Raw genomic sequence first — 23,188 nt, 5'->3', positions numbered from 1 at the left:
AACCAGATAGAGCTTCACCCAGAGGAACTTGGTGTATAAGGATCAGCAATTCAAGTCCAGTAATAGGTGTGTGCGGGAAGACACCAATCCCAGGCTGGGAAGGCTCTCCAGAGGTGGCGCAAGCCAAAGGATGGGGTCAACGTCACTTTGAACAGCAGATGGTAGTCTAATACAGTAGCCAGTGTAATTTACAAGACCAACATGAGCCACTTAACCCATTGCTCTTGAGTTTGAAAAAGCGGAAGGGCTCAGCAACATGCCTTGGGGAAACTCTAATGTATGCAGTAGTAAGATCACATTAATTCCTTTACATCACTGATCATTTTTAGTGTCAAACAAACTCCTGGTCCTATGACTAAACAGAAATAAAGTTTAGAATTTTAAGACTTATGACAGGGCTTTTACTTGGAAGACTTATGGAAGGTGTGGTTTACATGAACCAAATACACCACTCCAGTTCTAAACTGTGGGTTTATACCAAGGGAGAAGTGTGATGGAAAGCTCTTCTTAGGAAATACGTTTTATCATGAAACTTCAGTGAAGTCACAGTCCTCAGAAAAGATTAAGGTGAGCATGTTATGACATTTAAGGTTCCTTTTAAAATCTCCTCTCCAGAGTAAACAATGGCTATCAAGTAAGTGATAAGTTAATAAATTAAGACCCTAGCCAGGTAGCTCAATCAGTTAGAGCAGTGGTAGTCAACCTGGTCCCTACCACCCACTAGTGAGCGTTCCAGCTTTCATGGTGGGTGGTAGCGGAGCAACCAAAGTATAAATAAAAAGATAGATTTAACTATAGTAAGTTGTTTTATAAAGATTTATTCTGCCAAATTTAGCAAAAATCCAACATAAAGTACTTGGTAAGTAATTATTATTACATGCTCTAACTTGCTGTAACTCTGCTTTATAAATTTTATAAAGTAAAGTTACTTCCGTACTTTATAAATCACCATTACTGTGGAACCAGTGGGCAGTTAGAAAACTTTACTACTAACAGAGATACAAAAGTAGGCGGTAGGCATAAAAAGTTTGACTACCCCTGAATTAGAGCATCTTCCTGAAACCCCAAGGTTGGGGGTTCAATTCCTGGTCAGGACACATACAGGAAGCAACTAATGAATGCACAACTATGTGAAACAAGTGAGTGCTTCTTGCTATCTCCCCCCTCCCGTCTCTCTAAAAGCAGCTAATAAAAAAATTAATTAAGATAAGTGGTAGTAGAAGGGGAACTTAAAAAAAAAAAGATTTATTGATTTTACAATGAGAGGAGAGGGAAAGAACGAGAAGTATGAACTTATAGTTGCTGCACTTTAGTTGTTCATTGGCTGCTTGTTGTATGTGCCTTGACCGGGCAAGCCCAGGGTTTTGAACCAGTGACCTTAGCATTCCAGGTTGACACTCTATCCACTGCGCCACCACAGGTCAGATAAGAGGAAAAATTTTTTTTTTTTTACAGAAACAGAGAGAGAGAGTCAGAAAGAGGAACAGATAGGGACAGACAGGAAGGGAGAGAGATGAGAAGCATCAATTCTTTGTTGTGGCACCTTAGTTGTTCATTGATTACTTTCACATTTGTGCCTTGAAGGGGGAGGGCTACAGCAGAGCGAGTGACCCCTTGCTCAAGCCAGTGACCTGGGGCTCAAACCAGCGACCAGCGACCATGGGGGTCATTTCTATGCTCCTACGCTCAAGCCAGGGACCCTGCGCTCAAGCCAGCAACCTCGGTGTTTTGTACCTGGGTCCCCATGTCACAGTCCGATGCTTTATCCACTGCGCCTCTGCCAGGTCAGGAGAGAGGGAATTTTTTTAACTTAATTTTTTAAATCTTTAATACATTCACATTGTTCAAAACTAAACACTCTCCAAACATACGCTGAAACAATAAAACAAAGCTTTTGCGTCAGCGAGACACTATCGCCACCTTGTGTTTAACAGGCTTCATTGCACCCACATTGTTGCAAAAGATCACAGTCTTCAACACTTACAGAATATAGCTTTATTTATAGAATCTTACAAATAAAACATTTAAAATCCATATAACTTAAGTTGTTTTCTTTTCTAATTCATCCTCATAATTCCTGAGTTATTTTTTAAAAATACTGTGATGGAACTGCAGAACTGAAAAAGGAAATATGAACAATAAAAACCTAACCTCTCTCAAAAAAAATCAGACTTCATTTTTAAGCAGATTTCCAGCACACTATCATCTCTTTTGAAGTGGACTTAACTAAAAACAGGTCTTAGGACACCTGTTCACCAAACAGAGAAGCCTTCTTTTTTAAAACCCAGGGTGAATGGCCAATGAAGGAGAGCCCCAAGTTGACACTAGAGAGAAAAGGCCTTTGAGGGCAAAGACGGAAGACAACTTGCACGACAGGGTGCGCGTGAGAAGCTGCAGAAGCCCTGCTCCGGGGTCGCTGCTCCTCAGACTTCCCTTGCTATTGTCACCTGCAGCTGGTCCATCCCAGGACAGAGAGGCGAAGATGTGAATACCAGGGATGCAAAAGTCCTCAAACTCGCTACCCCTCAGACTCCTAATATGTACAAATGCTTTTAAAACAGCAAATTCAACACTTGAAAGTCCAAAAGAAATCGCTGTATCTTCAACTCATGAGGCAAGTCTGCTGCCAATGGCAACATACAATCAGCTGCACGATTTGAGTGTTTTCCCCATAAGATCCAGTCAGGACTGGCCTCTCGACTAATTACAGTTTGAAGAGAATTTCCCTTTGAGGCAGCTGTCTAGGAAAGGAAGGTTCTTAATTCCTATGTGCACAGAAAAGAAAAGCAACCTACTACTTTAAATTTTATTTTTTAATTTGTTAAAGATTCTTATTTCTGAGCTCTTCTAAAACTAGAAACCCACTAACCCTAACTTAGTATTTCACTCCAAGAATAATGATATTTGTAAGGAACGATCTACTAGGGAATATGCAAATTATAAATTTAATACATCAGTGTGAATTAAGAAAAGTCTTCTACACTCTTAAAGTTTGAGTATTATTTTCCGCTAGCTCCTGAAAGCAACTTGAGAAAAATAAAAGAGAAAGGACAAAGAATCAATAACAATAACAACAATAATAAAGTTAGATTCCAACATTCAAGGAATTAGTTCTTTGGTAAAACTGGACCATAATCCTATTAGGAGACAGTCCTGATATTTGATCTAGACTCTTGATAACTGTTTTCCTTCTTCTTCTGCCCACTCTCAAATCTGTCAAAAGGCAAGAGAAGGAAAAAAACTCACATAGCAACTCCAGCAGTTTTCCTGCTCATGTTCTTTTTCAAGAATATTCCTGGTTTAAAGGATGTTTCCCAAGAAGAAAAAAACAAAACAAAATAGAGGCTGCTTGTCATGACTATATAGCGGAGAGTACTTCTGGGTAAGAAGAGAAGAGACTCACAGGTGTTGGCAACAAACCAGCACTTGTCAGCCATGCACACAGTGCTGTCAGTTTGCGGTCAGCACCCCTGGGCTGCAACTGTGGGCACCACTAAGGAAGGCTTCTGGAGAGACTGGCTCCCCAAAGTGGCTAAAGAATCTCACATTATCAATATGATAATAATACATCAATTCACCTAGTGAACCTGGAGATTAGCTCCCCTTGAAGCCAGAGTTCTGAGGAGAGACTCCACCTGCTGCCTGAGGCTGGTCTCCAATCTCACAGACAAGTCTATCAACCCATTTCCTAAAGGGAGTTAGCGCAATTCATGTTCAGTATTAGCTGAGCCCTTTCTTGTTTGGGGTGAGGAAGGAAGGGTAACTTAGTGCCGTGTAAAACCCATTTGCAGTGTTCTCGGCAGGTCCTCTGCTCTGCACAAATCTGCAGAGCCCCATCCAAGTTCCAGACCTTACATCTCAGAGTTCGTTTATTGGTACTTTTATTCGTGCAATTAGCAAATCCTAAATGGTGTCTACACTGATTCCTTTTCTGGTGCCCTTGTCAAAAAGAGCACAAGGTGCATGCTGATTCCACAAGTCACCTTGCCACCCACAGCAGACATGCTGGCCAGGGGAGGTGAATTTGTGCAGTCTCCTCTCTCAGGCCAGCAGAGCGGATGTGCTCAGAATGTGCTTCTCGAGAGGCAGCTAACAGGTTCAAGAAGGGAGTGGGGATGGGGAGGTGGAAATCACAGACAAACCAGATGACTTTTTGCAGGTCTTCCTTCTCTGCCCTCCATTCTTATTAGTGTTATTCTGAAATAAGTGGAGGTCCAGGCAACCAAACCTACGTGCTAGCTCTCCTGGAAGGCCAGGAAACACCAGGCAGCCACAAAGTCAAAACCCAGTACCCCCGCTGGCGGAGCGGCCAGCAGGATGGGCCACGCACAGCGTCCCACTTCCCCTCTCACTCAGAGGACCTCCCCTCCCGCCCTATTCATCTGTCCCAGCTTTCAGTTCTCTCTGAGAGCACGGGCAACTGCAGACGGACAAAACAGCAGGAACTCCTGATTTTCTGTACCTTTTCTGTAAAAATATAGAGGTCCAGGATATACCAATTTAGAGTCATGGGCCCTAAACTATAGCTTCACCTCCTGGTATGTCTAATGAGGTTATGACTGCTGCCTATATTTTTGCATTGTAGGGAAAAGGATCCAATCTCTCCTTCTGGTTCAAAGAGAAAAGGGCCTGGGTAACTGGAGAAAATACAAGGTTTGTCTTCTAAGCCACATTCAGGTTCCAGAGTCTCTCTGAGAAGGAGGGAGAGGGGTGGGAGAGAGGTGCTGCCTGGAGACGGGGCCCGGGGCAGCTTATCACTTGGACAGAGCATTTCAAAAACAGCTGACATGTAAGTGCAGGAACATCTTCGGTGTCACAGTTTTTAACAGAACTGCCTCTCCCGAGGTTCTTCCTGGGTGCTGAGTCTACAAGCCAGGGAGCAGGCAGCCAGGGGCCCGACTTCCAATACCTCGGGTCACTGCGGGGCCTACCCAATCTGGATCTGTCCTGAATACATGGTGAGAAGCAGCATGATGGTGAAACCAGTCAAGAGGCCCAGGTTCTGGATGACAAAGGGGACCAACATGCTGCCCTGCCTCTCATCCTCCTGGCAAACTTCATTCATCTCAGGGAACTGAGAAGAGAAAAGCGAAAGAGAGCGGCAGTGCCTCTCAGCGTTTAGGGCCGAGAGACTTCAGTGCAACAGAGACGGCGTATCTAATAACTTACGTGCATTCTATTAATACTTACACGGTGAGAACAATATAATTAGTATATAACATGACTGAGGTGAAAATCATACAACATGTAATTAAGATATACATATGTATCAACTGGTTTACAAAGAAAGTTAACAGTAGTAGCCTCTAGATCTGGAATGGAATAGCCTTTCTCCAAGGTGGTCAACACGACAGCTGACCCTTCAACAAAACTGGGGCTGTGCAGTTGAACATCCGCATGTAACTTGACTCTCCCAAAACCGGAATCCATGGATGCTCAAGTCCCCTAGAGAAAATGGCTTCTAACAATGCAGAGACTGGCACTCTGCATCCGTGGTTCCCAGCTGCAGACTGAAAGCAGGACGGGGACCGAGTTCCTGGGGGCCTAGTGTCTAGGAAAGCCGTCCGGGTATTCATTGAAAAAAATACACCTTCACATGGACCTGGCAGTTCAAATCCTTGTTGTTGTTCAAGGGTCAACTGTACTTTACATGCAGTCCTGGATGTGTTTAGATGCTAGCTAAAAATAACTGCTTTGAGAAAAATAACTTTTTTATAGTGATCCTTAAAAATACCTGCAGAGACCTTTTCATTATCAAAATGTTATTGTCACCTCTTCAGGAAACTGAGCAAACCGTGAAAGGAGCCAAAGCCTGGAGCTGTGACTAATGGTCTCTTGCTGCTGGCCAGCAAGCAGGTGACAATGAGGGGACCCTCCAATTCAAGGATTTTTAGTTGCAAAAAAATCCTAACCATGGGGAGAGCTCTTCACAAGAAAGGAGAGAATCTAAACTGTTTTCCATGGTGAGGATGGATCTTGGTGGTCTACTCTCATCATCTCATCAAAACTATTCTTTTCTCCTGGCCTGTGGTGGCACAATGCATAAAGCCTCGACCTGGAAGGCTGAGGTTGCTGGTTCGAAGCCCCGGGATTGTCCGGTCAAGGCTTACATAAGAAGCAACTACTATGAGTTGATGTTTCCTGTTCCTCCCTCCATTTCTCTCTCTCTCCCCTCTCTCTAAAGTCAATAAAATACATATTTTTAAATTCTTTTCAAAGGCCACAGAAAATAATTCATGCAAACATGCTAAAGAAAATGAAAAGCCCATAAACAACATTAGTTATATGAAAGATGTGACAAATCAGGTATTTCACTAACCAACTCAAAACTACTTAAATCGCTATACCAAATGTTAGTGCATACGGTACAATGTATATACCTAGACATTGCAGGTAATATTTTTCATTGATCTATAAATATCTATTCTATAATACTTACATTTTTAAGTAAGGACCCTGGAGCTGAGTTCCATAATCATTTTCTTTAAGGCTATATACTAACAGAACCATAAGCTTTTCATTGTTTAAAATCTAATGCCCCTTTAAAAAGCACTAAACTGTACACCTTAAACGGTGAATAGTGTAGTAGGTGAATAACTCTTCCATAAAACTGTTATAAAAAACTAACTAACTAATGTCTCCTTAGCTGTCCTTCCATACGATGACTTCAATAACCCAGCCCAGTTTTTGTCATTTTCATCATGGTACAAAGTGCAGAAGACTTACCATATCTGCCAGAGAAATATACAAGAACATTCCTCCGGCAAGTGCAAAGATCCAGTTGGCAGAGAAGTGGCTGCCGGCCAGGATGCCAAAGGCCAGACCCACATAACAGCAGCAGGCGGAAAGGAAGTTGAAGAAGAGGGCTTGCTGGAGGCTCATGCCAGCATTGAGCAGGATGACAAAGTCTCCTAGGGTGGGGAAGACAGAGGGGAGGAAGCAGACAGAGTCACTCTAGGATCTCGGACAGAGACCATTATGCTTAAAGTATGGATAAAGTCTGGTTGAAAATCCAGGTAGCCCCGGACAAGAGACGGCAGTGACAAGATGAAGGCAGCCTTCATCTTCACATCCAGAAGCTCTCTTTGCAATGCTGGCCATGTAAGCCCAGCTAAGAGGCTGAAAATAATACAAACAGAAAGCCAACCGGCGGCAATAGCCTCATTTCTTTTCTGATTGATGGTGAAATAGAAGGAGCTTCCCTCCTCACAACCACAATGAGTGGTATTTTTAGGAAACAAAATTGAGACCAAGGGAAGTTAAGTAATCTGCCCACAGTCAAAAGCCAATAAATGGCAAACCCAGGACTCTATTTTGAGTCCCTGAGCCTCCAAGGTCCAGGCTTTTTACACTCCCGTTGATAAACTCCAGGCCTCCCAGCGCCCCGGCTCATCTGCTCTTCCCCCACTAGGCCTCCAACGCGCCTCATCTCTAGGAGAGGAACAGGATTCTGTCACAGCAGCGTATGTTAAGCTCTTAGAATAGTGTTTGGCACACAGGAAGTCCCACTCACTATTTCCCCCCTTTCATCTTCATGATAAATCTATAGGGCAGGTACTGTTCTCTATCCCAATGTACAGGTGAGGAAACAGCCACAGCATATGGGGCTGAAGGGAAACAGACATCCTCGTAAAACATGTGATCACTTTCAATTATTAATTCAACCGTTAAGAATTAGTGATTACAGCCCTGGCCGGTTGGCTCAGTGGTAGAGCGTCAGCCTGGCGTGCGGGAGTCCCGGGTTCAATTCCCAGCCAGGGCACACAGGAGAAGTGCCTATCTGCTTCTCCACCCCTCCCCCTCTCCTTCCTCTCTGTCTCTCTCTTCCCCTCCAGCAGCCAGGGCTCCACTGGAGCAAAGTTGGCCCGGGCGCTGGGGATGGCTTCACGGCCTTTGCTTCAGGTGCTAGAATGGCTCTGGTTGCAACAGAGTAACGCCCCAGATGGGCAGAGCATCGCCCTCTGGTGGGCATGCCGGGTGGATCCCAGTCGGGTGCATGCGGGAGTCTGTCTGACTGTCTCCCCGTTTCCAACTTCAGAAAATACAAAAAAAAAAAAAAAAAAAAAGAATTAGTGATTACATTTCCCACTGCGTAAAGAACAAACTAATCACAACTAGCGTTGTGAAGCCAGGGGAGGAGTCAGCCAATAATGAGGTGCTGGTGCCAATAATGAGGCGGCAGAGTGGAATGGGGTTGGGGGCCTATGTACTCACCTAGTTCATGTGGGAACTCCTCACAGAGAATGGCCACTGAGGTGCTGATGCCTTGGAAAACGGACACTGTGAAGGAGGCGCCAATGGCCAGCCCGTCAATGAAATTGTGGAGGCCGTCGCTCAGGGTGATCATCCAGGCCAGAGTGCCAATATCAGAGTAGCGGACACCCTTCAGCCAGTAACAGACACTTTGGGAAGCCTGCAGGTCCTACAAGAAAGCCAGCGGTGATGGATCCTCTAGGTAAGCCTAAGTCATCGAGGCCATTACCACTTCAATGTTCCCGCCCAGTGGCGGATGGCCGACTGACCTGGACAGAGAGCGAGCCCACAATGACCTTCTCGTCCATCACGGGGGCCTTGCTTTCCAGCTCGCTGCTGCAGTGCTGAGGGATCATGTGGTCTAGGTCTCCGTTCTGCAGCTTCTCCATCACCCCCTCCTCCTGGTCCTTCTTGGAAGGAAGCGTCTCGGAGGCATAATGGCTATGTCCGTGCTGATGCTGGAGGGACAAGGAGTGGTGAACATGGCACGCGCCGAAACCATTTCGTTTCCTGAGGCTGGCTCGGAGGCCCTGCTCCCAGCACTGGGAAGACCCCCTTCCCACCATTAGGGAAAACGTGAGCTGGCAGCATGCACAGAAACCCAGGGGAAGTTGTTACAGAGCTGCACCATGGTGAGCGCAAGGGCCTGGCACAGGACAGACATCAACGAGGTGACCAAAGGGCCCACGCTCGTTCCAGAGAGGCGGCACTGCTCAAAATACTTAGAGCTTCTCCTTTGCAACAGCTACTTTAATTCCATTCAGCAACTATTTTGGGAATAACTACATAGCAGGCACTAAAGGTACCTTTCTGGATCTATACCATAATAATTGGCCTCATTTCTTTGTGGTCATACTTTATACACAGTGCATGTCCACATTCAGCCCCTCTTTAGTGTCTAAAGGTACAAAAGGATGTTGAGGAAATCACTTAGAGCAAAGCACAGGGGGTAGACGGCTGCCCGGTGCAAGGCACACAGACCAGGTCTGGTCTCTGGTCCACCTTTGTCCCCTGCTGTTACCCTCGTGAGGTGAGACAGGTGTCTACTCATGAAACTCTTGGGCTTCGGTCCTCCAGGGCCCATCACTGTGGCGCTGAGATGACCCCCTGCCATGACACACACACGCTGAGCAGACAGATGTTTCCCCAACAACTGGGCCTCACCTCATTCTTCTGCTTAAGGAGCATCTTCAAGATCTTCTCTGTGAAAAAGAAAAGGTAGAAACCCCCAAACACCACAGCAGACTTGGAGACGTAAGAATCGGGGCTGAAACCGAAAGCCTGTGGGACCCCGGAAAAGAAAATAAGCTTAAGAAAATAAACCATCTCCACCGGTCCCATCTCCTCTCTCAACCACTTCTGTGACTGCACGAAAGGGGACATGTAACTAGGAGGACCCTCAGCTACCCATCTCCTCTCCAGCGAAAGCTAACTTCTGACGGTTCCCGAAGGGCCACCGCCAGGCCTGTCAGGTTCTCTCTAGCTTATTTTCTCATGCAAAAGACAGATCATCTTCAGGATGGTACTGTCAGGAAGACCAGCACAGTTTTCTATGTGTGATGAGCGCTGTCTCCACATCTCCGTTTGCCAGACTCTGCCAGCGAGTCCCACACTGAAAGACAAGACGCTTGTGTTTACTTTCACCATTAGCTCATGTCCCTGCATAATCCACTGTAAACACAAAGGGGGTGCTGCAGTTACACTTTCTAAAACAGGAAATCCATTCCCCAGCTAAATGCTAAGAATTGCGGCATCTTCCTGACCACAGACCTCCCAGTGACCACAAAGCCAAAAAAGTAGATTATGCCACTGCACGTGTCCCTTTCTGGGGTTTTGAGTTCTGGAAACTCTGCTTATTATGGGGGGAAAGGCAGACTCCACTGCAAAGCTGACAGGAGTGGAAATCAGAGTCCCTTCCTCAGGGATGTTCTGACTACTGTGGGACGTTGGCAAAGTGCCTGGCGACCTGCTCCTCAGTCTTCCGACAGGAAACTGCACTTCCAAGAGAATCAACTCCAGCCTTCTCATGAATAGGTCCGAGATAAAAGCAATCCTAAGTTCCCAGAAATCAGGGCTGCCTAAAAGTTAAGTGCTTTTCTTTTCTGCTTTTAAGGGATGAAATGCCATCTTACCCACTACTGTAGTTTTCTAAGGGACAAAAAGGTCAAGCTCTGGAGTGGAAACAACAAGTCCAGGTTGTCTTTCCAGGGCAGCTAAATCATCTCAGGGTAAAGTGGAGTCAAAACAGGCAACTAGCCATTCTCCACACAAAGCATGACAGACAGCAAAGGACAAGGGCATGGCTTCACGTTATACACCTGGTCCCCGGGATATAGGCTCTTGTCCAGGTCAGAGTTCTTACTTGGTGAATGGGTAAAATATTACTTGTTCTCTAAATATCACAGAGTCTATCTAAGGCTCAGCTGAAACACAGAGCCACGTCTGGGAAGAAAAAATGTTAGGAGAAGCATATGGCGTCATCTTTATGTTTGACTGCGGCGGGTCTGGGCCTGTCAGACCACCTACAGTAAGATGCCTCATGCTTACTCTCATCAGCAGGACTACTGCAGAGATGACCCCAAATCACACGAAACTTCTCCAGGGCCGTCTGCCAAATTTCACAAAGTCTAAACTTCCTCTAGTGCCCGTAATCCTCATGACATCATCACGAGGTTGAGCCTATTATTTTCCCCATTTCACATTATGAGAAAACAGAAGACACAGAGGTTAAGCAACTGGCCCAAGGTCACAGCACCTGTCGACGGTGGAGCTCGGACTTGAACCCAGGTCTCCAACCTGTGCTCGACTGCCTCTCCTAGCTTTAAGTCTTAGCTCTACTTCCCTATAGGAAAAGGACCTCCTTTCTCTGCCTTCCACTGACCTGGAGGGTCCCCCACTGTGCCCGCCATCCCCAGGAGACGATGTGCTCCTGGGCGAGGAGCCCTGGCTCGCCATACCTCGGGAATGAGCTGGAAGAGGGCGTTGGAGGAAAGGGTGCCAATCGCCAGAGCTATGAAGTAGAGCAGCAGTCTCTTGTAAAAGGTCTTCTTCATGAAGGGCACCACGCTGGCCCCCGTGAGGGAGCAGAGGGAGATGATGGTCACGCAGAGGAGACCATAGCCCCACACTGCCATCGGGGGAGAGCCAGCCATACCCAGGACAAGGAGAAGGGTGAGAGCCCCATGGTATGACAACCACCATTAGGGGGAAGAGGTGGTGGGGGGGGAATTGGGGAGGCAACAGGAGGTGTTGGAGGATATTAACAAAGGCGACAAAAAGAAAAAATCAGAGACAAGTAGGGAGGGAGAGAGAAATAGAAACTTTTGTTAGCGATTCAAGTCTAATGAAATTTCCTTTAATCAGTTCAGAAGAAATGAAGAGGAATTCAAGATGACCGTGGAACTCTGTGGCTCCTGCCTCCACTGCCTCTGGTGGCCTGGGATGCACCTGTCAGCTGGTGTGGCCAGCAGGGTGGGCGCTGCCTCAACGCACAGCCAGGGCGTGTGCAGGTCTATCCGGGTGCTGCATGGCAGCCACTGGCCTCAAGGGCTCGCTCTCATAGGAGACAAGAGCTGCCGGAAAGGGGCTGACACCATGCTGCTGCGTTTGTTTTCTGTATCTGACCCATACCTGCAGGCACCTGTGCCAACACCTGGCCCTGGTCTGCTGTGTGCCAGACCCAACAAAGCACAGGGCAGAGCGGTGGAGCACGAGGAGGCCCGATGCCCCAGGAATCCAGATCCTTAACTTCTCAAGGGTTATTTTTTGTTTGTTTATTTGCATTTGCTTTGAAAGGGCCCCAGTGTTGAGGACAGAGTTCCAAGATCACCCTGCACAGTAAGCATTTCCTCTGCCATTTCCTGGTGTCATACACTCCGGCCTGGGCAAGACCCAGCGAGGGGGAGGCCCTCCTCAGTGAGCCACAGGGCTGGAGTGTGAGCAATTACTGCGTTTCCATTCAACAGGCGACAAGACGATTCATTTAACTTCATCATAAAAAAATTAACAAAGTTGACTTCTGGAGCTGAAAAATAGAGCCCAAGATGAGGCCTTCCCCAGGAAGCGCTTGCTTGACTCATGGGGAACTCTGAGACAACACCGAGACGGTTGATTTAAACCAGATCTCCTACAGCTCAGAGGAAAAGACAAGGCCTGGCAGCACACTCGGTGCTGCTGCCAGCTGAGGGTTCTGACTGGGAAAGGCAGGGCGGCGGCTGACATGGGTTCTTTATGAAACGTGGCTGCCACCATCCCCAAAGGAGGTCCCCACGTAATCCCCTCCCCTGCCCATACCCGCCTGAGCTGGCAAGGGGACAGACTGTCAACTTGGGTCTTATTCTTTTCAGCTCCTCAGTGGTCATAATTAAAGAACAAAATTAACAAACATTTCCAAACAGTCAAGTCAGGGCACCAGGAAGTCAGTCCTAGCAGGTGAAAGTCAAGGTGCAAGGCAAGAGGGTGGCATGCCCATTCTATCTTGTCATTGTCATCTTGTCTGTTTCAGTGGAATGTTTTTGTTGTATGTTGGGCTCTCTCCTATGAATTATGGCAGGCTTAAAAAAAAAAAGGACTGTTCACCTTTTAGGCCAATTCCACTTATCATCTGGTAACCTCTTTTCCTTCTGCCTCATCCAGATGGACAATCTCTTGGTGCCCCCCCCCCCCAGCACTGTGAGGGCTCTACTTAGAACAGAGGGGTGCAGAGTGCCAAGGGCATGGGAGACCACCATTGGCAGCTGTCCTTTTGAGCCCTGTAAACTAGGCTTCACAACGGCACTGAGGCAGCGAGGCCAAGACCCCCAACAGGAGGGAAATGCTAAGAGCCTTGCACCTGACATCACCCGAGGAGGCCAGAAGGAAACCTGGGTGCCCAGGAATGAGAGGAGGCCCTTGAGATCCAGAGTCAGAAGTCATTTGTGTCCCAAGACGAAGGAGAAGTTGTTAGGTGGCAGCTGTCAGGTGTCTTAGCACAGGGTGGGGACAGGAAGTCGGCCGGGGGAGGCTCATGGCGCCTGGGGACAGGACGTGTGGGTTCTGGTCTACTGCACCTCTGGGATGAGCTGGAAGAGCGCGTTAGAGAGCAGCGTTCCAATGGACAGCGCGATGAAGTAAGTCAGCACACGGCTGAAAAATGCTTTCTCCATGCACGGCAGGACGAGGGCTCCCAGGAGAGAGGCCAGGTTAATCAGGGACACGCTGAGGAACCCAAAGCCCCACACTGCGGAGGAACAAGAACAGACGGGGCCTTCATTACTGAGGTCGGCACTCCTGCTGCTGGGCGGCCCCCTCTGCATCCGGCTGTGACCTCGGCACAGTCATCTGCCAACCCATCCGTCAGTATCTGTGTGTCCATCTCTTGCGGGGTGCTTGGGAGAAGCCTAAAATACAGCAAAGCTGCTGTCCAGAAGAAGCTCACCTTTCAGATGGAGGCCGGTAAAACATGGAAGGTTAAGAGTTAATTAAAGAATGGCAGCAGGAAGCAATGAGGCACAGCACAGGCCGCCTGTACTGGGCAGCAGGTGTGAGCAGTGCCAACCAACATGGCCACGTGTAGAAGGGCTCTATGGGCCTGAGGGAGTCATGTCACTCACAGACCCTGGTGGGTCCAATGAGGCTGGAGCGGAGATACCGGGCAGAGGAGGGGAGGAGGATGAGGTGGGCTGATGACAGACCCTGTAAGATCTTAAACACTAAACTGAAAACACAAGGCACTGGCCTCCTTGTAGTCTCATGGAAAGAAAAGTGGCCATAAAAAGCAATCCGCACTTGGGCTGGTCCAAGAGCCCAACAGTGAACATTCACCAGCCACACTGCCCTGTCTGAGAACACGCTACACCAGTCTTGAAAGTGCCAAGGTAGCAGTGTAATGGTCACTCTGACAGTCGCCCCTCCCGACGCTGACAACCTGGCCCTCCAGTTGAACACTGAGGGAGCAGCACTGTCGACAGCAGAGGCCCAGTGAAGACCAGCATGGGGCCCACTCACCTTCCAGTGGGCTTGGCCGCCCCTCCTCTGTCTGCTCGTTCTCCTCGTTCTCCTGGTTCTCGGAGAAGCAAGCCCGGGAATCCAGCTGCTGCAGGATGGTGGGGCAGAAGCTCTGGAACTCACTCTTCCCGATCCGGGACTGGTTGCTGAAGTTGTGGGCAGCAAAGAGGGCTCCGGAGCTGAAGCACTACAACAAAGGTGAGGGGCAGAAAGCCTCTTAGAACCGAAAAGTAGGCCTTGCCTTAGGCGGTGACTGACAGCCTTCCAAGAGGAAAAAAAATAAGATGGAATTGTCCATTCACCGGTGAATTGGTCAGACTAATAATCTCCAGGGTAAGCACAAGGTGGTTCTTCCACTTGAAAAACTAATCATTACCTTAGAGAGCAGCTACCGGGCTTGTACACACCTGATGTACATCTGCACATGGCTGCCCAGAGGTTCTCAGAGCAACTGAACTCCAATCATGACCAGTATGTGATTTCTAGTTTCTAGAAAACATGATGCTATTTGCACAGCTGACAACACAGCCTCCACCAGACAGCAAATCTGGCTGCACCTCACAGGGAGCTACTGCATTAAAATGCAGATTCGAGAAACTTCTTCAGAGCTACTGAGCACTGGCATCTACGAAGCACGTACAAGCCGGCCAGTGGACATGACCTCTTGGTCCTGTTGGGAGGCAGCAGGGGAGATTTTTACACCGTTCCTGTGAGACATGGCAATTTTCCTCCTAATTACTATATACATCAGTCTTTATCTGAGTTTGGAAGTACGTGGGTCTATCTCTAGAGTCAGCCTTTTGGGTGTGTGGCCAAGGCAGTTTCTGAGCCTTCCAAGCTGAGGGTTCTGCTAGCCCTGAGACACTGCTGTCGTGCTGGGAAGACTCCGGGTCAGGATGCATGACCCCTCGGGCAGCCACCTCACCAGTCAGACACTCACCACACTCCTGTGGTTCTGCATCCAGGCCACATGGACCACCTTGATCTCCCCAAACGCCACTCTCCTTCAAGTTAAACCTCCAGGATACTGTACCCACAAACTTTCCTAGACTATTCTAGCACACACTCACCTTCTGATCTCATTTCTGAATCCTACAACGACTGTCCAACCGACATTTAATGCTTCTTGTTAATGTCAGCTAACTGTTCTTGGTTGGCTGGGCTCCCCATCTTGACAGCAAACCCCCTGAACATGACTCATTTTTCTCCATTTCTCACAATACTCAGCACAGGAAGTAAAGTAGAGGTATAAAACCATGTTAACTGACTCATACCTGGCTGCCTCAAATCGCCTTAGATTCAGATTAGACAAGATGATATGGGAGAAAGAACAGAGAACCAGGAGCCGGAAGACCTGGGACTCAGTCCTGGTCCTTCCAGCATCTCACTATGGACCTCAGTGCTCTGTCCCATAGAATGAAGATTTTCCACCTGCACCTAGAAGTGCTGTGAGGCTCGCCTGGGAGAGAGGACAAAGGGTTCTGTAATCTACAGACCACATTACAAGTACTAGCTGTCCCGGGAGCTCTAGCTTGCCAACAGTTCCTGGGGACCCCAGTGCAGCTGCAAGGAAGAGTCTGGAGGGCTGAGAACCCCCACTTCCAGTCTACCCTTTGGTAATGGCTTCAAACTGCCCAAGCAGGAGGGCAAGCCGCACTGCTAGAGATGCAGACTTGCTGACTTAGACAACAAGGGGAGAAGAGCACCCTCTCCACTCTTTTATTGAGGCTTGTTTGCCTCGATCAACTCAGCTCTCACCCCGACAGGACTGTGAACCTTGAGAGCAGAGTGCTGAGCAGAGCTGGGAGCCTTACCGTGGACAGGTTCCTCTGTCCCTGCAGGGGCTGGCTGACATTATCCTGGCCCACTCCCACATCCAGGTGGTTGAGCAGGGCCTTCAGCTGCTGCAGGGTGAGGCTGTCGCCCTCCCCGTAGTGATGCATGAGGTCTTGCAAGAAAGAGGCTGCACTGATGACTGGCATCCCCGTGGATACAGCATGAGTCTCAGGAGCGGCTGTCCACAAGCTGAGCAGGGTCAGCAGGAAGCAGCCAGGGAAGGCTGGGTGCAGCGGCTTCATGGTGATGAACAAGCCTGCAGGAACTGAAAGCCAGATGAGGGTGAGGCTTAGAAAACCCACCTCCTTCCCACTCTCCATCTGCCTGCACCAGGCCCACCAGCCACTCTCCAAACAGTATAGGTCTCTCCTCAGACTCTGAATCCAGTCAGGATCAAAGGTGACTCTTCATCTCTTCTCTAATGCCTCTGCCTAGCTTTCCAGAAAAATCCTTCTTTTGCAAGTAGAGCATAAAATAAATAAAATAAAATAGCAAATGCAACCAGTCTGACTAAAAAAAGGATAAAACTGGCCCTGGCTTGGTAGCTCAGTTGGTTAGAGCATCATCCCAACATGTTGAGGTTGCCAGTTCAATCCCTGGTCAGGGCACGTGCAAGAATCAACCAATGACGGCATGAAGAAGTGGAACAACAAATCAATGTTGCTCTCTCTTAAATAAATAAATAAATAAATAAATACTTTAAAATGATAAAAAAGTAAAAAACTGGTGTTTTTTTAAAAAGTCCTTATCTTTTGGAGATACTAAAATAATCATGGATTAAATAATAAATGGGCTTTGCATCAAATAACCAAGGAGGGGCATTTGCACGGAGCACAGACGGGACAAGATCGGACACGAGCTGGTCATAGTTGAAACCGAGCAATGGCAATCCATTAAACTATTATTCTATCTACTTTTGTATATGTTTAAAATTCTCCAAAATAAAGATCTAAAAAAATTAATACTACAACTAAAAAAACCAGACTAGGAAAATTATATACCATCAAACATGACAAAGGTTTGTTTCTATCCTGTCTAAATTATGGGACAAATGTGGAAAATACTTAGTCTTTTTGGTTTGTTACGAATACAGAAGAGATGAATGATGCTATTTATCAAAACCGCAACACCAGATTAAAAAAAAAAAAAGACATAAGCCTAACCAGGCAGTGGCAAAGTGGATAGAGCGTTGGCCTGGAATGCTGAGGACCCAGGTTTGAAACCCTGAGATCATCGGCTTGAGTGCAGGGTGTTGCTGGCTTAAGTCTGGAATCATAGACATGACCCCATGGTCACTGGCTTTAGCCCAAAGGTCACTGGCTTGAGTAAGGGGTCACTGACTCGGCTGGAGCCCCCACCCAGGTCAAGGCACATATGAGAAAGTAATCACTGAACAACGAAGGTGGCGCAACAAAGAATTAATGCTTCTCATCTCTGTCCCTTCCTGTCTGTCTGTCCTTATCTCTGTCTGTCTCTGTCACACACACACAAAAGAAGATGGTAGGGCTAATGATTTTTCTTTTACTAATCATTCCTCGTAGTACAGTTATAATTTGCTGTGTGAAATAAACATCAGGAAGGAAAAACAAGCCTATTTAATCCAGACCCAGGACCGCAGGCACTGCAGGTGTTTTCACACCTCTGCCAGCCGAGCCTCGCAGTGGGGGCTCCACCTCCGGGCCTTCGCGTGTGTCAGAGGAGCTACACAGCAGAGTGGTTCCCAGCGGGCTTGTTTGCCCCCTGGCTCTGCCACTTACCAGCTGTGTGACCTCGAGCAAGGTATTAAACAGAATCAACATTCTAGAATCACGCAAAGCAGTAATGGCCTCCAGTGTCAGAAAGACCTAGCTCGAATTTCCCCAACGTGTGCACATCCAAAGTGACCTTGGCCAAATTACTTAGCTTCTCTCCACACCTCAGTTTTCTCATCTATAAATCTAGCAGCATTTATTGGATTATAGTCAAGATTTAACATCAGGAGCGATGACATGCCAGGAGCCTGGACTGTAGAAAGCACTGATAAAACGTGGCTATTATTTTAAGACTTGTAATTGGCAGAGTTCCTCTACGTTGACGCCCTCTCAGCCCAGATAGTGAGCTGCTAATGGAATGAGCAGAAATACCTGTGTCTGACTTTATTTATTCCAGGCCTGTGACATTAACATCACACAAGTTCCAGGTCCCAAGCACACCTGGGACACTCCAGGCTGCACGGGGCACACACAGAACCCAGGGACATAAAACATCACTCTTTGTGGAATATATTGGGTTGGCAAGAAAGTAACTTCAGTTTTGTAGTGTGAAATAAAACTCATTTTTTTATACAAAAAATAAACTTTAATCAATTATATATTTTCCATTTTGTTCAATGACCTTTTGCCATCTTTCTTGCAGCTTTATGATTCCACGCTCACAAAAATTTTGGTCCTTATCAGCAAAAAACTGAACCAAGTGCGATTTAAGGTCATCATCATTTGTGAAAGTTTTACCAAAGAGTTTTGCAAACTTCAAAATAAATGGTAATCAGATGGTGCCAGGTCAGGGCTGTATGGGGGATGCGACATCACTTCCCAACCAAGCTCCAATAATTTCCCAAGAGTTACTAAAGATGTGTGAGGCTTTGTATTCTCATGGTGGGACACAAGCACAATGCCTTGGCAATTTGCCAATTCTGGCCATTTTTCTTTGATTGCTTCCTCTAGTTTCATTAGTTGTTGATAGTAAACATCTGAGTTGATCGTCTGGTTTCTTGGAAGCAGCTCAAAATACACACCGTTGTAGTCCCACCAAATTGACAGCATGACCTTTTTTTGATGCAACGCAGCTTTAGATGTGGTTTGTGCTGGTCACACTAGCACCATGATCGTTTTCTTTTTTTTTTTTTTTTCATTTTTCTGAAGCTGGAAACAGGGAGAGACAGTCAGACAGACTCCCGCATGCGCCCGACCGGGATCCACCCGGCACGCCCACCATGGGGCGACGCTCTGCCCACCAGGGGGCGATGCTCTGCCCATCCTGGGCGTCGCCATGTTGCGACCAGAGCCACTCTAGTGCCTGAGGCAGAGGCCACAGAGCCATCCCCAGCGCCCGGGCCATCTTTGCTCCAATGGAGCCTTGGCTGCGGGAGGGGAAGAGAGAGACAGAGAGGAAAGCGCGGCGGAGGGGTGGAGAAGCAAATGGGCGCTTCTCCTGTGTGCCCTGGCCGGGAATCGAACCCGGGTCCTCCGCATACTAGGCCGACGCTCTACCGCTGAGCCAACCGGCCAGGGCACCATGATCGTTTTCAAATGATGTTACTAGATGACCCATTTTTCATCACCAGTGGTGATTCTTTTTTTTTTTAAAAAAAGGGTCGGTTTCATTGTGCTTGAGATGCGTATCGCAAATATTGAATGTGTTAACTGAATCTCTTTCAGTTCATGTGGAACCCAAACATAGAGCTTATTAGCAAGTCCAAGACATTTTAAGTAATCTTCAATTGTTCTGTGTGATACATTTAACCTCTCTGCAATCTCTCGAACAGTTATATATTATCTTCAATTATGACTTGATTTGGTCATCATCAACTTCAGTAGGTCGACCAGAACATCGGTCATCTCTGAGTGAGAAATCTCCAGAACAGAATTTTTTAAACCAATTCTGACATGTGCGTTCTGTTATGCAATCAACACAATAAACTTCACATATCTTTTTGTGAGCCTCAGCAGTTTTCTTTCCTTTACGGAAATAAAAAAGTAAAATATGCTGAAAATGTTTGTTTCTGTACTCCCATGTTAAAATTGACCCTAAACTAACAGCTACAAACAAAATTATGCACAACTTGCTTCTAAAGGAACCTAAAAGAAGTCCTTCAAGACAATTACAATGCTGTGACGATAGAAAATACCTTCTTGCCAACCCAATACTTTGATTTACACAAATGAACAGATTACACATCAGCAAAACCATGTTTTGTGAAAGTGTTACTTTGAGACTAACAACTCTCAAATCTCCACCAAGAACCAAAAGTTAAATTATGGTGCACAGGGTAGATCTTAGTCCAAAATCGCTAAATGTCATTGTACAAAGGAATCTGTTTTCTACCTGACCACACGCACCTAAGACCTGTGCTAGACGATTAGAATGAAGAGCTGCACGCATTTAGGAAAGGAGAGGCAGAGAGACGGCGGGGACGGCAGCTGGCGTTAAAGTGCGCACCTTGTAAAGCATTGATAGTCAAGATTCCTTTAAGAGACATCAGGCCCTGGCTGGTTAGAGCAGCAGCCCAGCCTGGAGATGTCCCGGGTTTGATTCCCAGCCAGGGCACACAGCAGAAGTGCCCAACTGCTTCTCCACCCCTCCCCCTTTCTTCTTTGTCTCTCTCTTCCCCTCCCACAGCCAAGGCTCCATTAGAGCAAAGTTGGCCCAGGAGGTTGAGGATGGCTCCATGGCCTCCACCTCAGGTGCTAGAGTGGCTCCGGTTACAACAGAGCAGGGATCGGGAACCTATGGCTCACGAGCCAGATGTGGCTCTTTTGATGGCTGCATCTGGCTCGCACACAAATCTTTAATAAAAAAAAATGTTAAAAATATAAAACATTCTCATGTATTACAATCCATTCATTTCCTACCGCTCATGTTCATGGTTGCGGGTGGCTGGACCCAATCACAGCTGTCCTCCAGGACAACACCAAATTTTTACTGGATAATGCATAACATACACGGGTCATTGTGAGGTCAGGAAGTAAACTTCCCTCCTTTTAATCAAGTAGTCAGCTAGCTAACTGCAGAAACCCTTCTGATGAAGAAGATGGCTAAAAGAAAAAAAGATGAGGAGTATTGTACTTTTCAGCAGGAGTAAACAGAGGAATTTGCCTTTGTGGAGAGAGCAGGTTCTGCAGTGTGTCTAATATGCAATGATAAAATTGCATCAATGAAACGGTCAAATATAAAGCGGCACTTCGACACACGCCATACTACATTTGCATCAAAATATCCAGCGGGGGACAGCAGGAAGAAAGCATGTCAAGAGCTACTGTGCAGAGTGAAAACTAGTTAGCAGCAACTCCGTGTTTGGACCCAACAAGGTGACTAGAATTCGGCTAGCTTTGCTGGTGCTTTAGCAATTGTGAGAAATGGAAAGCCATTCACAGATGGGGAGTATGCCAAAACATTCATGCTTGATGTTGCCAATAAACTTTTTGACGACTTTTCGGATAAAGACAAGATTATCAAACGAATAAAAGACATGCCTCTGTCGGCAAGAACTGTTCACGATCGTACCATCATGATGGCAAATCAAATTGAGGCAACACAAGTGAAGGACATAAATGCAGCACCATTCTTTTCTCTCGCTTTGGATGAGTCAACAGATGTAAGTCATTTATCCCAGTTCAGCATGATTGCAAGGTATGCTGTCGACACACCACATGAGGGAAGTCTTGCTGTTTTGCTTATGAAAGAGACAACAAGAGGGGAGGATTTATTCGTCTTTCACTGAGTTTGCTAAAGAAAAAAAATCTACTGATGGATAAACTTTTTTCAGTGTGTATTGATGGTGCTCTGTGCCTGGTGGGGAAAAACAGAGTTAGCTAACACTGAGTGGTTCCTGAAGTTCAACTATCTCGTGGACATGACTGAACATCTGAACCAGCTCAATGTGAAAATGCAAGGCGTTGGAAATACAGTCTTATCCCTTCAACAAGCAGTGTTTGCATTTGAAAACAAGCTGGAACTCTTCATTCAGGACATTGAAACAGGTCATTTACTACACTTTAAAAAACTGGGAGAGTTTAAAGATGCATGCACAGCAAGTGACCCTGCTCAACATCTTGATCTCCAGCAGCTAGCGGGCTTCACATCTAATCTCCTGCAGTCATTCAAAGCCTGCTTTGGAGAATTTCGTGAACGCACTCGTCTTTTTAAGTTCATCACCCATCCACACGAGTGTGCAGTGGACAGTGCCAACCTGAGTTACATCCCTGGTGTATCCATCAGAGATTTTGAGCTACAAACTGCTGACCTTAAGGCCTCAGACATGTGGGTGAATAAGTTCAAGTCACTGAATGAAGATTTAGAAAGACTTGCATGACAGCAAGCAGAGTTAGCGAGCAACCACAAGTGGGGAGAAATGAAAAAACTTCAACCTGCGGACTAGCTGATTGTCAAAACTTAGAACGCACTTCCCATCACATACCACACACTGCAGCATGTGAGTATTGCTGTACTGACAGTGTTTGGCTCTATGTATGCATGTGAGCAGTCTTTCTCACATCTAAAGAATGTTAAGACCAACCTATGATCACGTTTAACGAATGGAAGTCTCAAAGCCTACATGAAGCTTAACCTCACCACATATCAACCAGACTACAAAGCCATCAGCAAAACCATGCAGCACCAGAAGTCGCATTAATGGTAAGAAGTACTTTATTCATCATTGGTTAGCAACAGCATAACAACATTATTAAAAAGAATTCAGAGACTTATTGTACTTTAAAAGTGTTGGTCTGACATAAAATGCACATTTACTTGTATTTAGTGTTAAACATATTGTATGTATGGCTCTCACGGAATTACATTTTAAAATATGTGGCATTCATGGCTCTCTCAGCCAAAAAGGTTCCAGAGCCCTGCAACAGAGCAACGCCCCAGATAGGCAGAGCATCTCCCCCTAGTGGGCATGCCCCGTCGATCCCGGTCGGGCACATGCAGGAGTCTGTCTCTCTGCCTCCCTGCTTCTCACTTCAGAAAAATACCAAAAAAGAAAAAGAGACCTCAGGACACTTATCTACAGTTACTAAATGAGGAGACTGGGGCTCAGAGATTAGGAAACATAATCCATAGCCAGCAAGTAGAGCAATAAAGCCAGGAACTGAATTTTTCATGAAAGGAAGCCAGGTCTGAATGTCACTAAAGCCAGGGCACTGTTAACCACTGTCCCCGCTGGGTGCAAACACAAGAGGACACGTTCTAGGTCCCGTTTAGATTCACAAGCTCCTGCATGCCTCTGGGCAAATGTCCCCAGCCTCCTCCAGCCCCAGTAAGCACTCGTGGGGAACACTGTATCCCTTCCTGGCTGGGCTGTGTGGTAGGGCTCCTCTTGCAGAATCACTTCAACAAAAACAACAGTTCCAAC

General features: G+C 46.8%; 1 protein-coding gene and 1 non-coding gene across 9 annotated transcripts in view; both read right to left on the bottom strand.

The window, feature by feature from the left end:
- Nucleotides 1–1,980: 1,980 nt before the first annotated feature.
- The window catches only part of SLC39A14 (solute carrier family 39 member 14), a 53,909-nt gene continuing 32,701 nt past the window's right edge, over nt 1,981–23,188 (bottom strand). For 7 of the 8 annotated variants that reach the window (XM_066351432.1, XM_066351462.1, XM_066351454.1 and 4 more), the window contains 8 exons: nt 16,053–16,339; nt 14,239–14,425; nt 13,302–13,471; nt 9,418–9,534; nt 8,523–8,711; nt 8,215–8,422; nt 6,727–6,911; nt 1,981–5,074 (listed from right to left, as the gene is read on the bottom strand). In XM_066351432.1, the coding sequence (XP_066207529.1) occupies nt 4,928–5,074; nt 6,727–6,911; nt 8,215–8,422; nt 8,523–8,711; nt 9,418–9,534; nt 13,302–13,471; nt 14,239–14,425; nt 16,053–16,339 (1,490 nt within the window). In that variant the 3' untranslated portion in view covers nt 1,981–4,927. Of the gene's footprint in view, nt 5,075–6,726; nt 6,912–8,214; nt 8,423–8,522; nt 8,712–9,417; nt 9,535–11,210; nt 11,381–13,301; nt 13,472–14,238; nt 14,426–16,052; nt 16,340–23,188 lie in introns of all 8 variants that reach the window. The other variant, XM_066351440.1, reaches the window with a different exon arrangement.
- Nucleotides 19,269–19,344, bottom strand: TRNAT-AGU (transfer RNA threonine (anticodon AGU)). The gene has a single exon. It is a non-coding gene; the product is annotated as a tRNA-Thr (tRNA).

Source organism: Saccopteryx leptura, chromosome 1 (genome assembly GCF_036850995.1).
Source record: "Saccopteryx leptura isolate mSacLep1 chromosome 1, mSacLep1_pri_phased_curated, whole genome shotgun sequence".
In the NCBI taxonomy this organism is placed as follows: Eukaryota; Metazoa; Chordata; class Mammalia; order Chiroptera; family Emballonuridae; genus Saccopteryx; species Saccopteryx leptura.
Note: the sequence above shows the minus strand (reverse complement) of the source record. Positions and strands in the feature narration are given on the sequence as shown.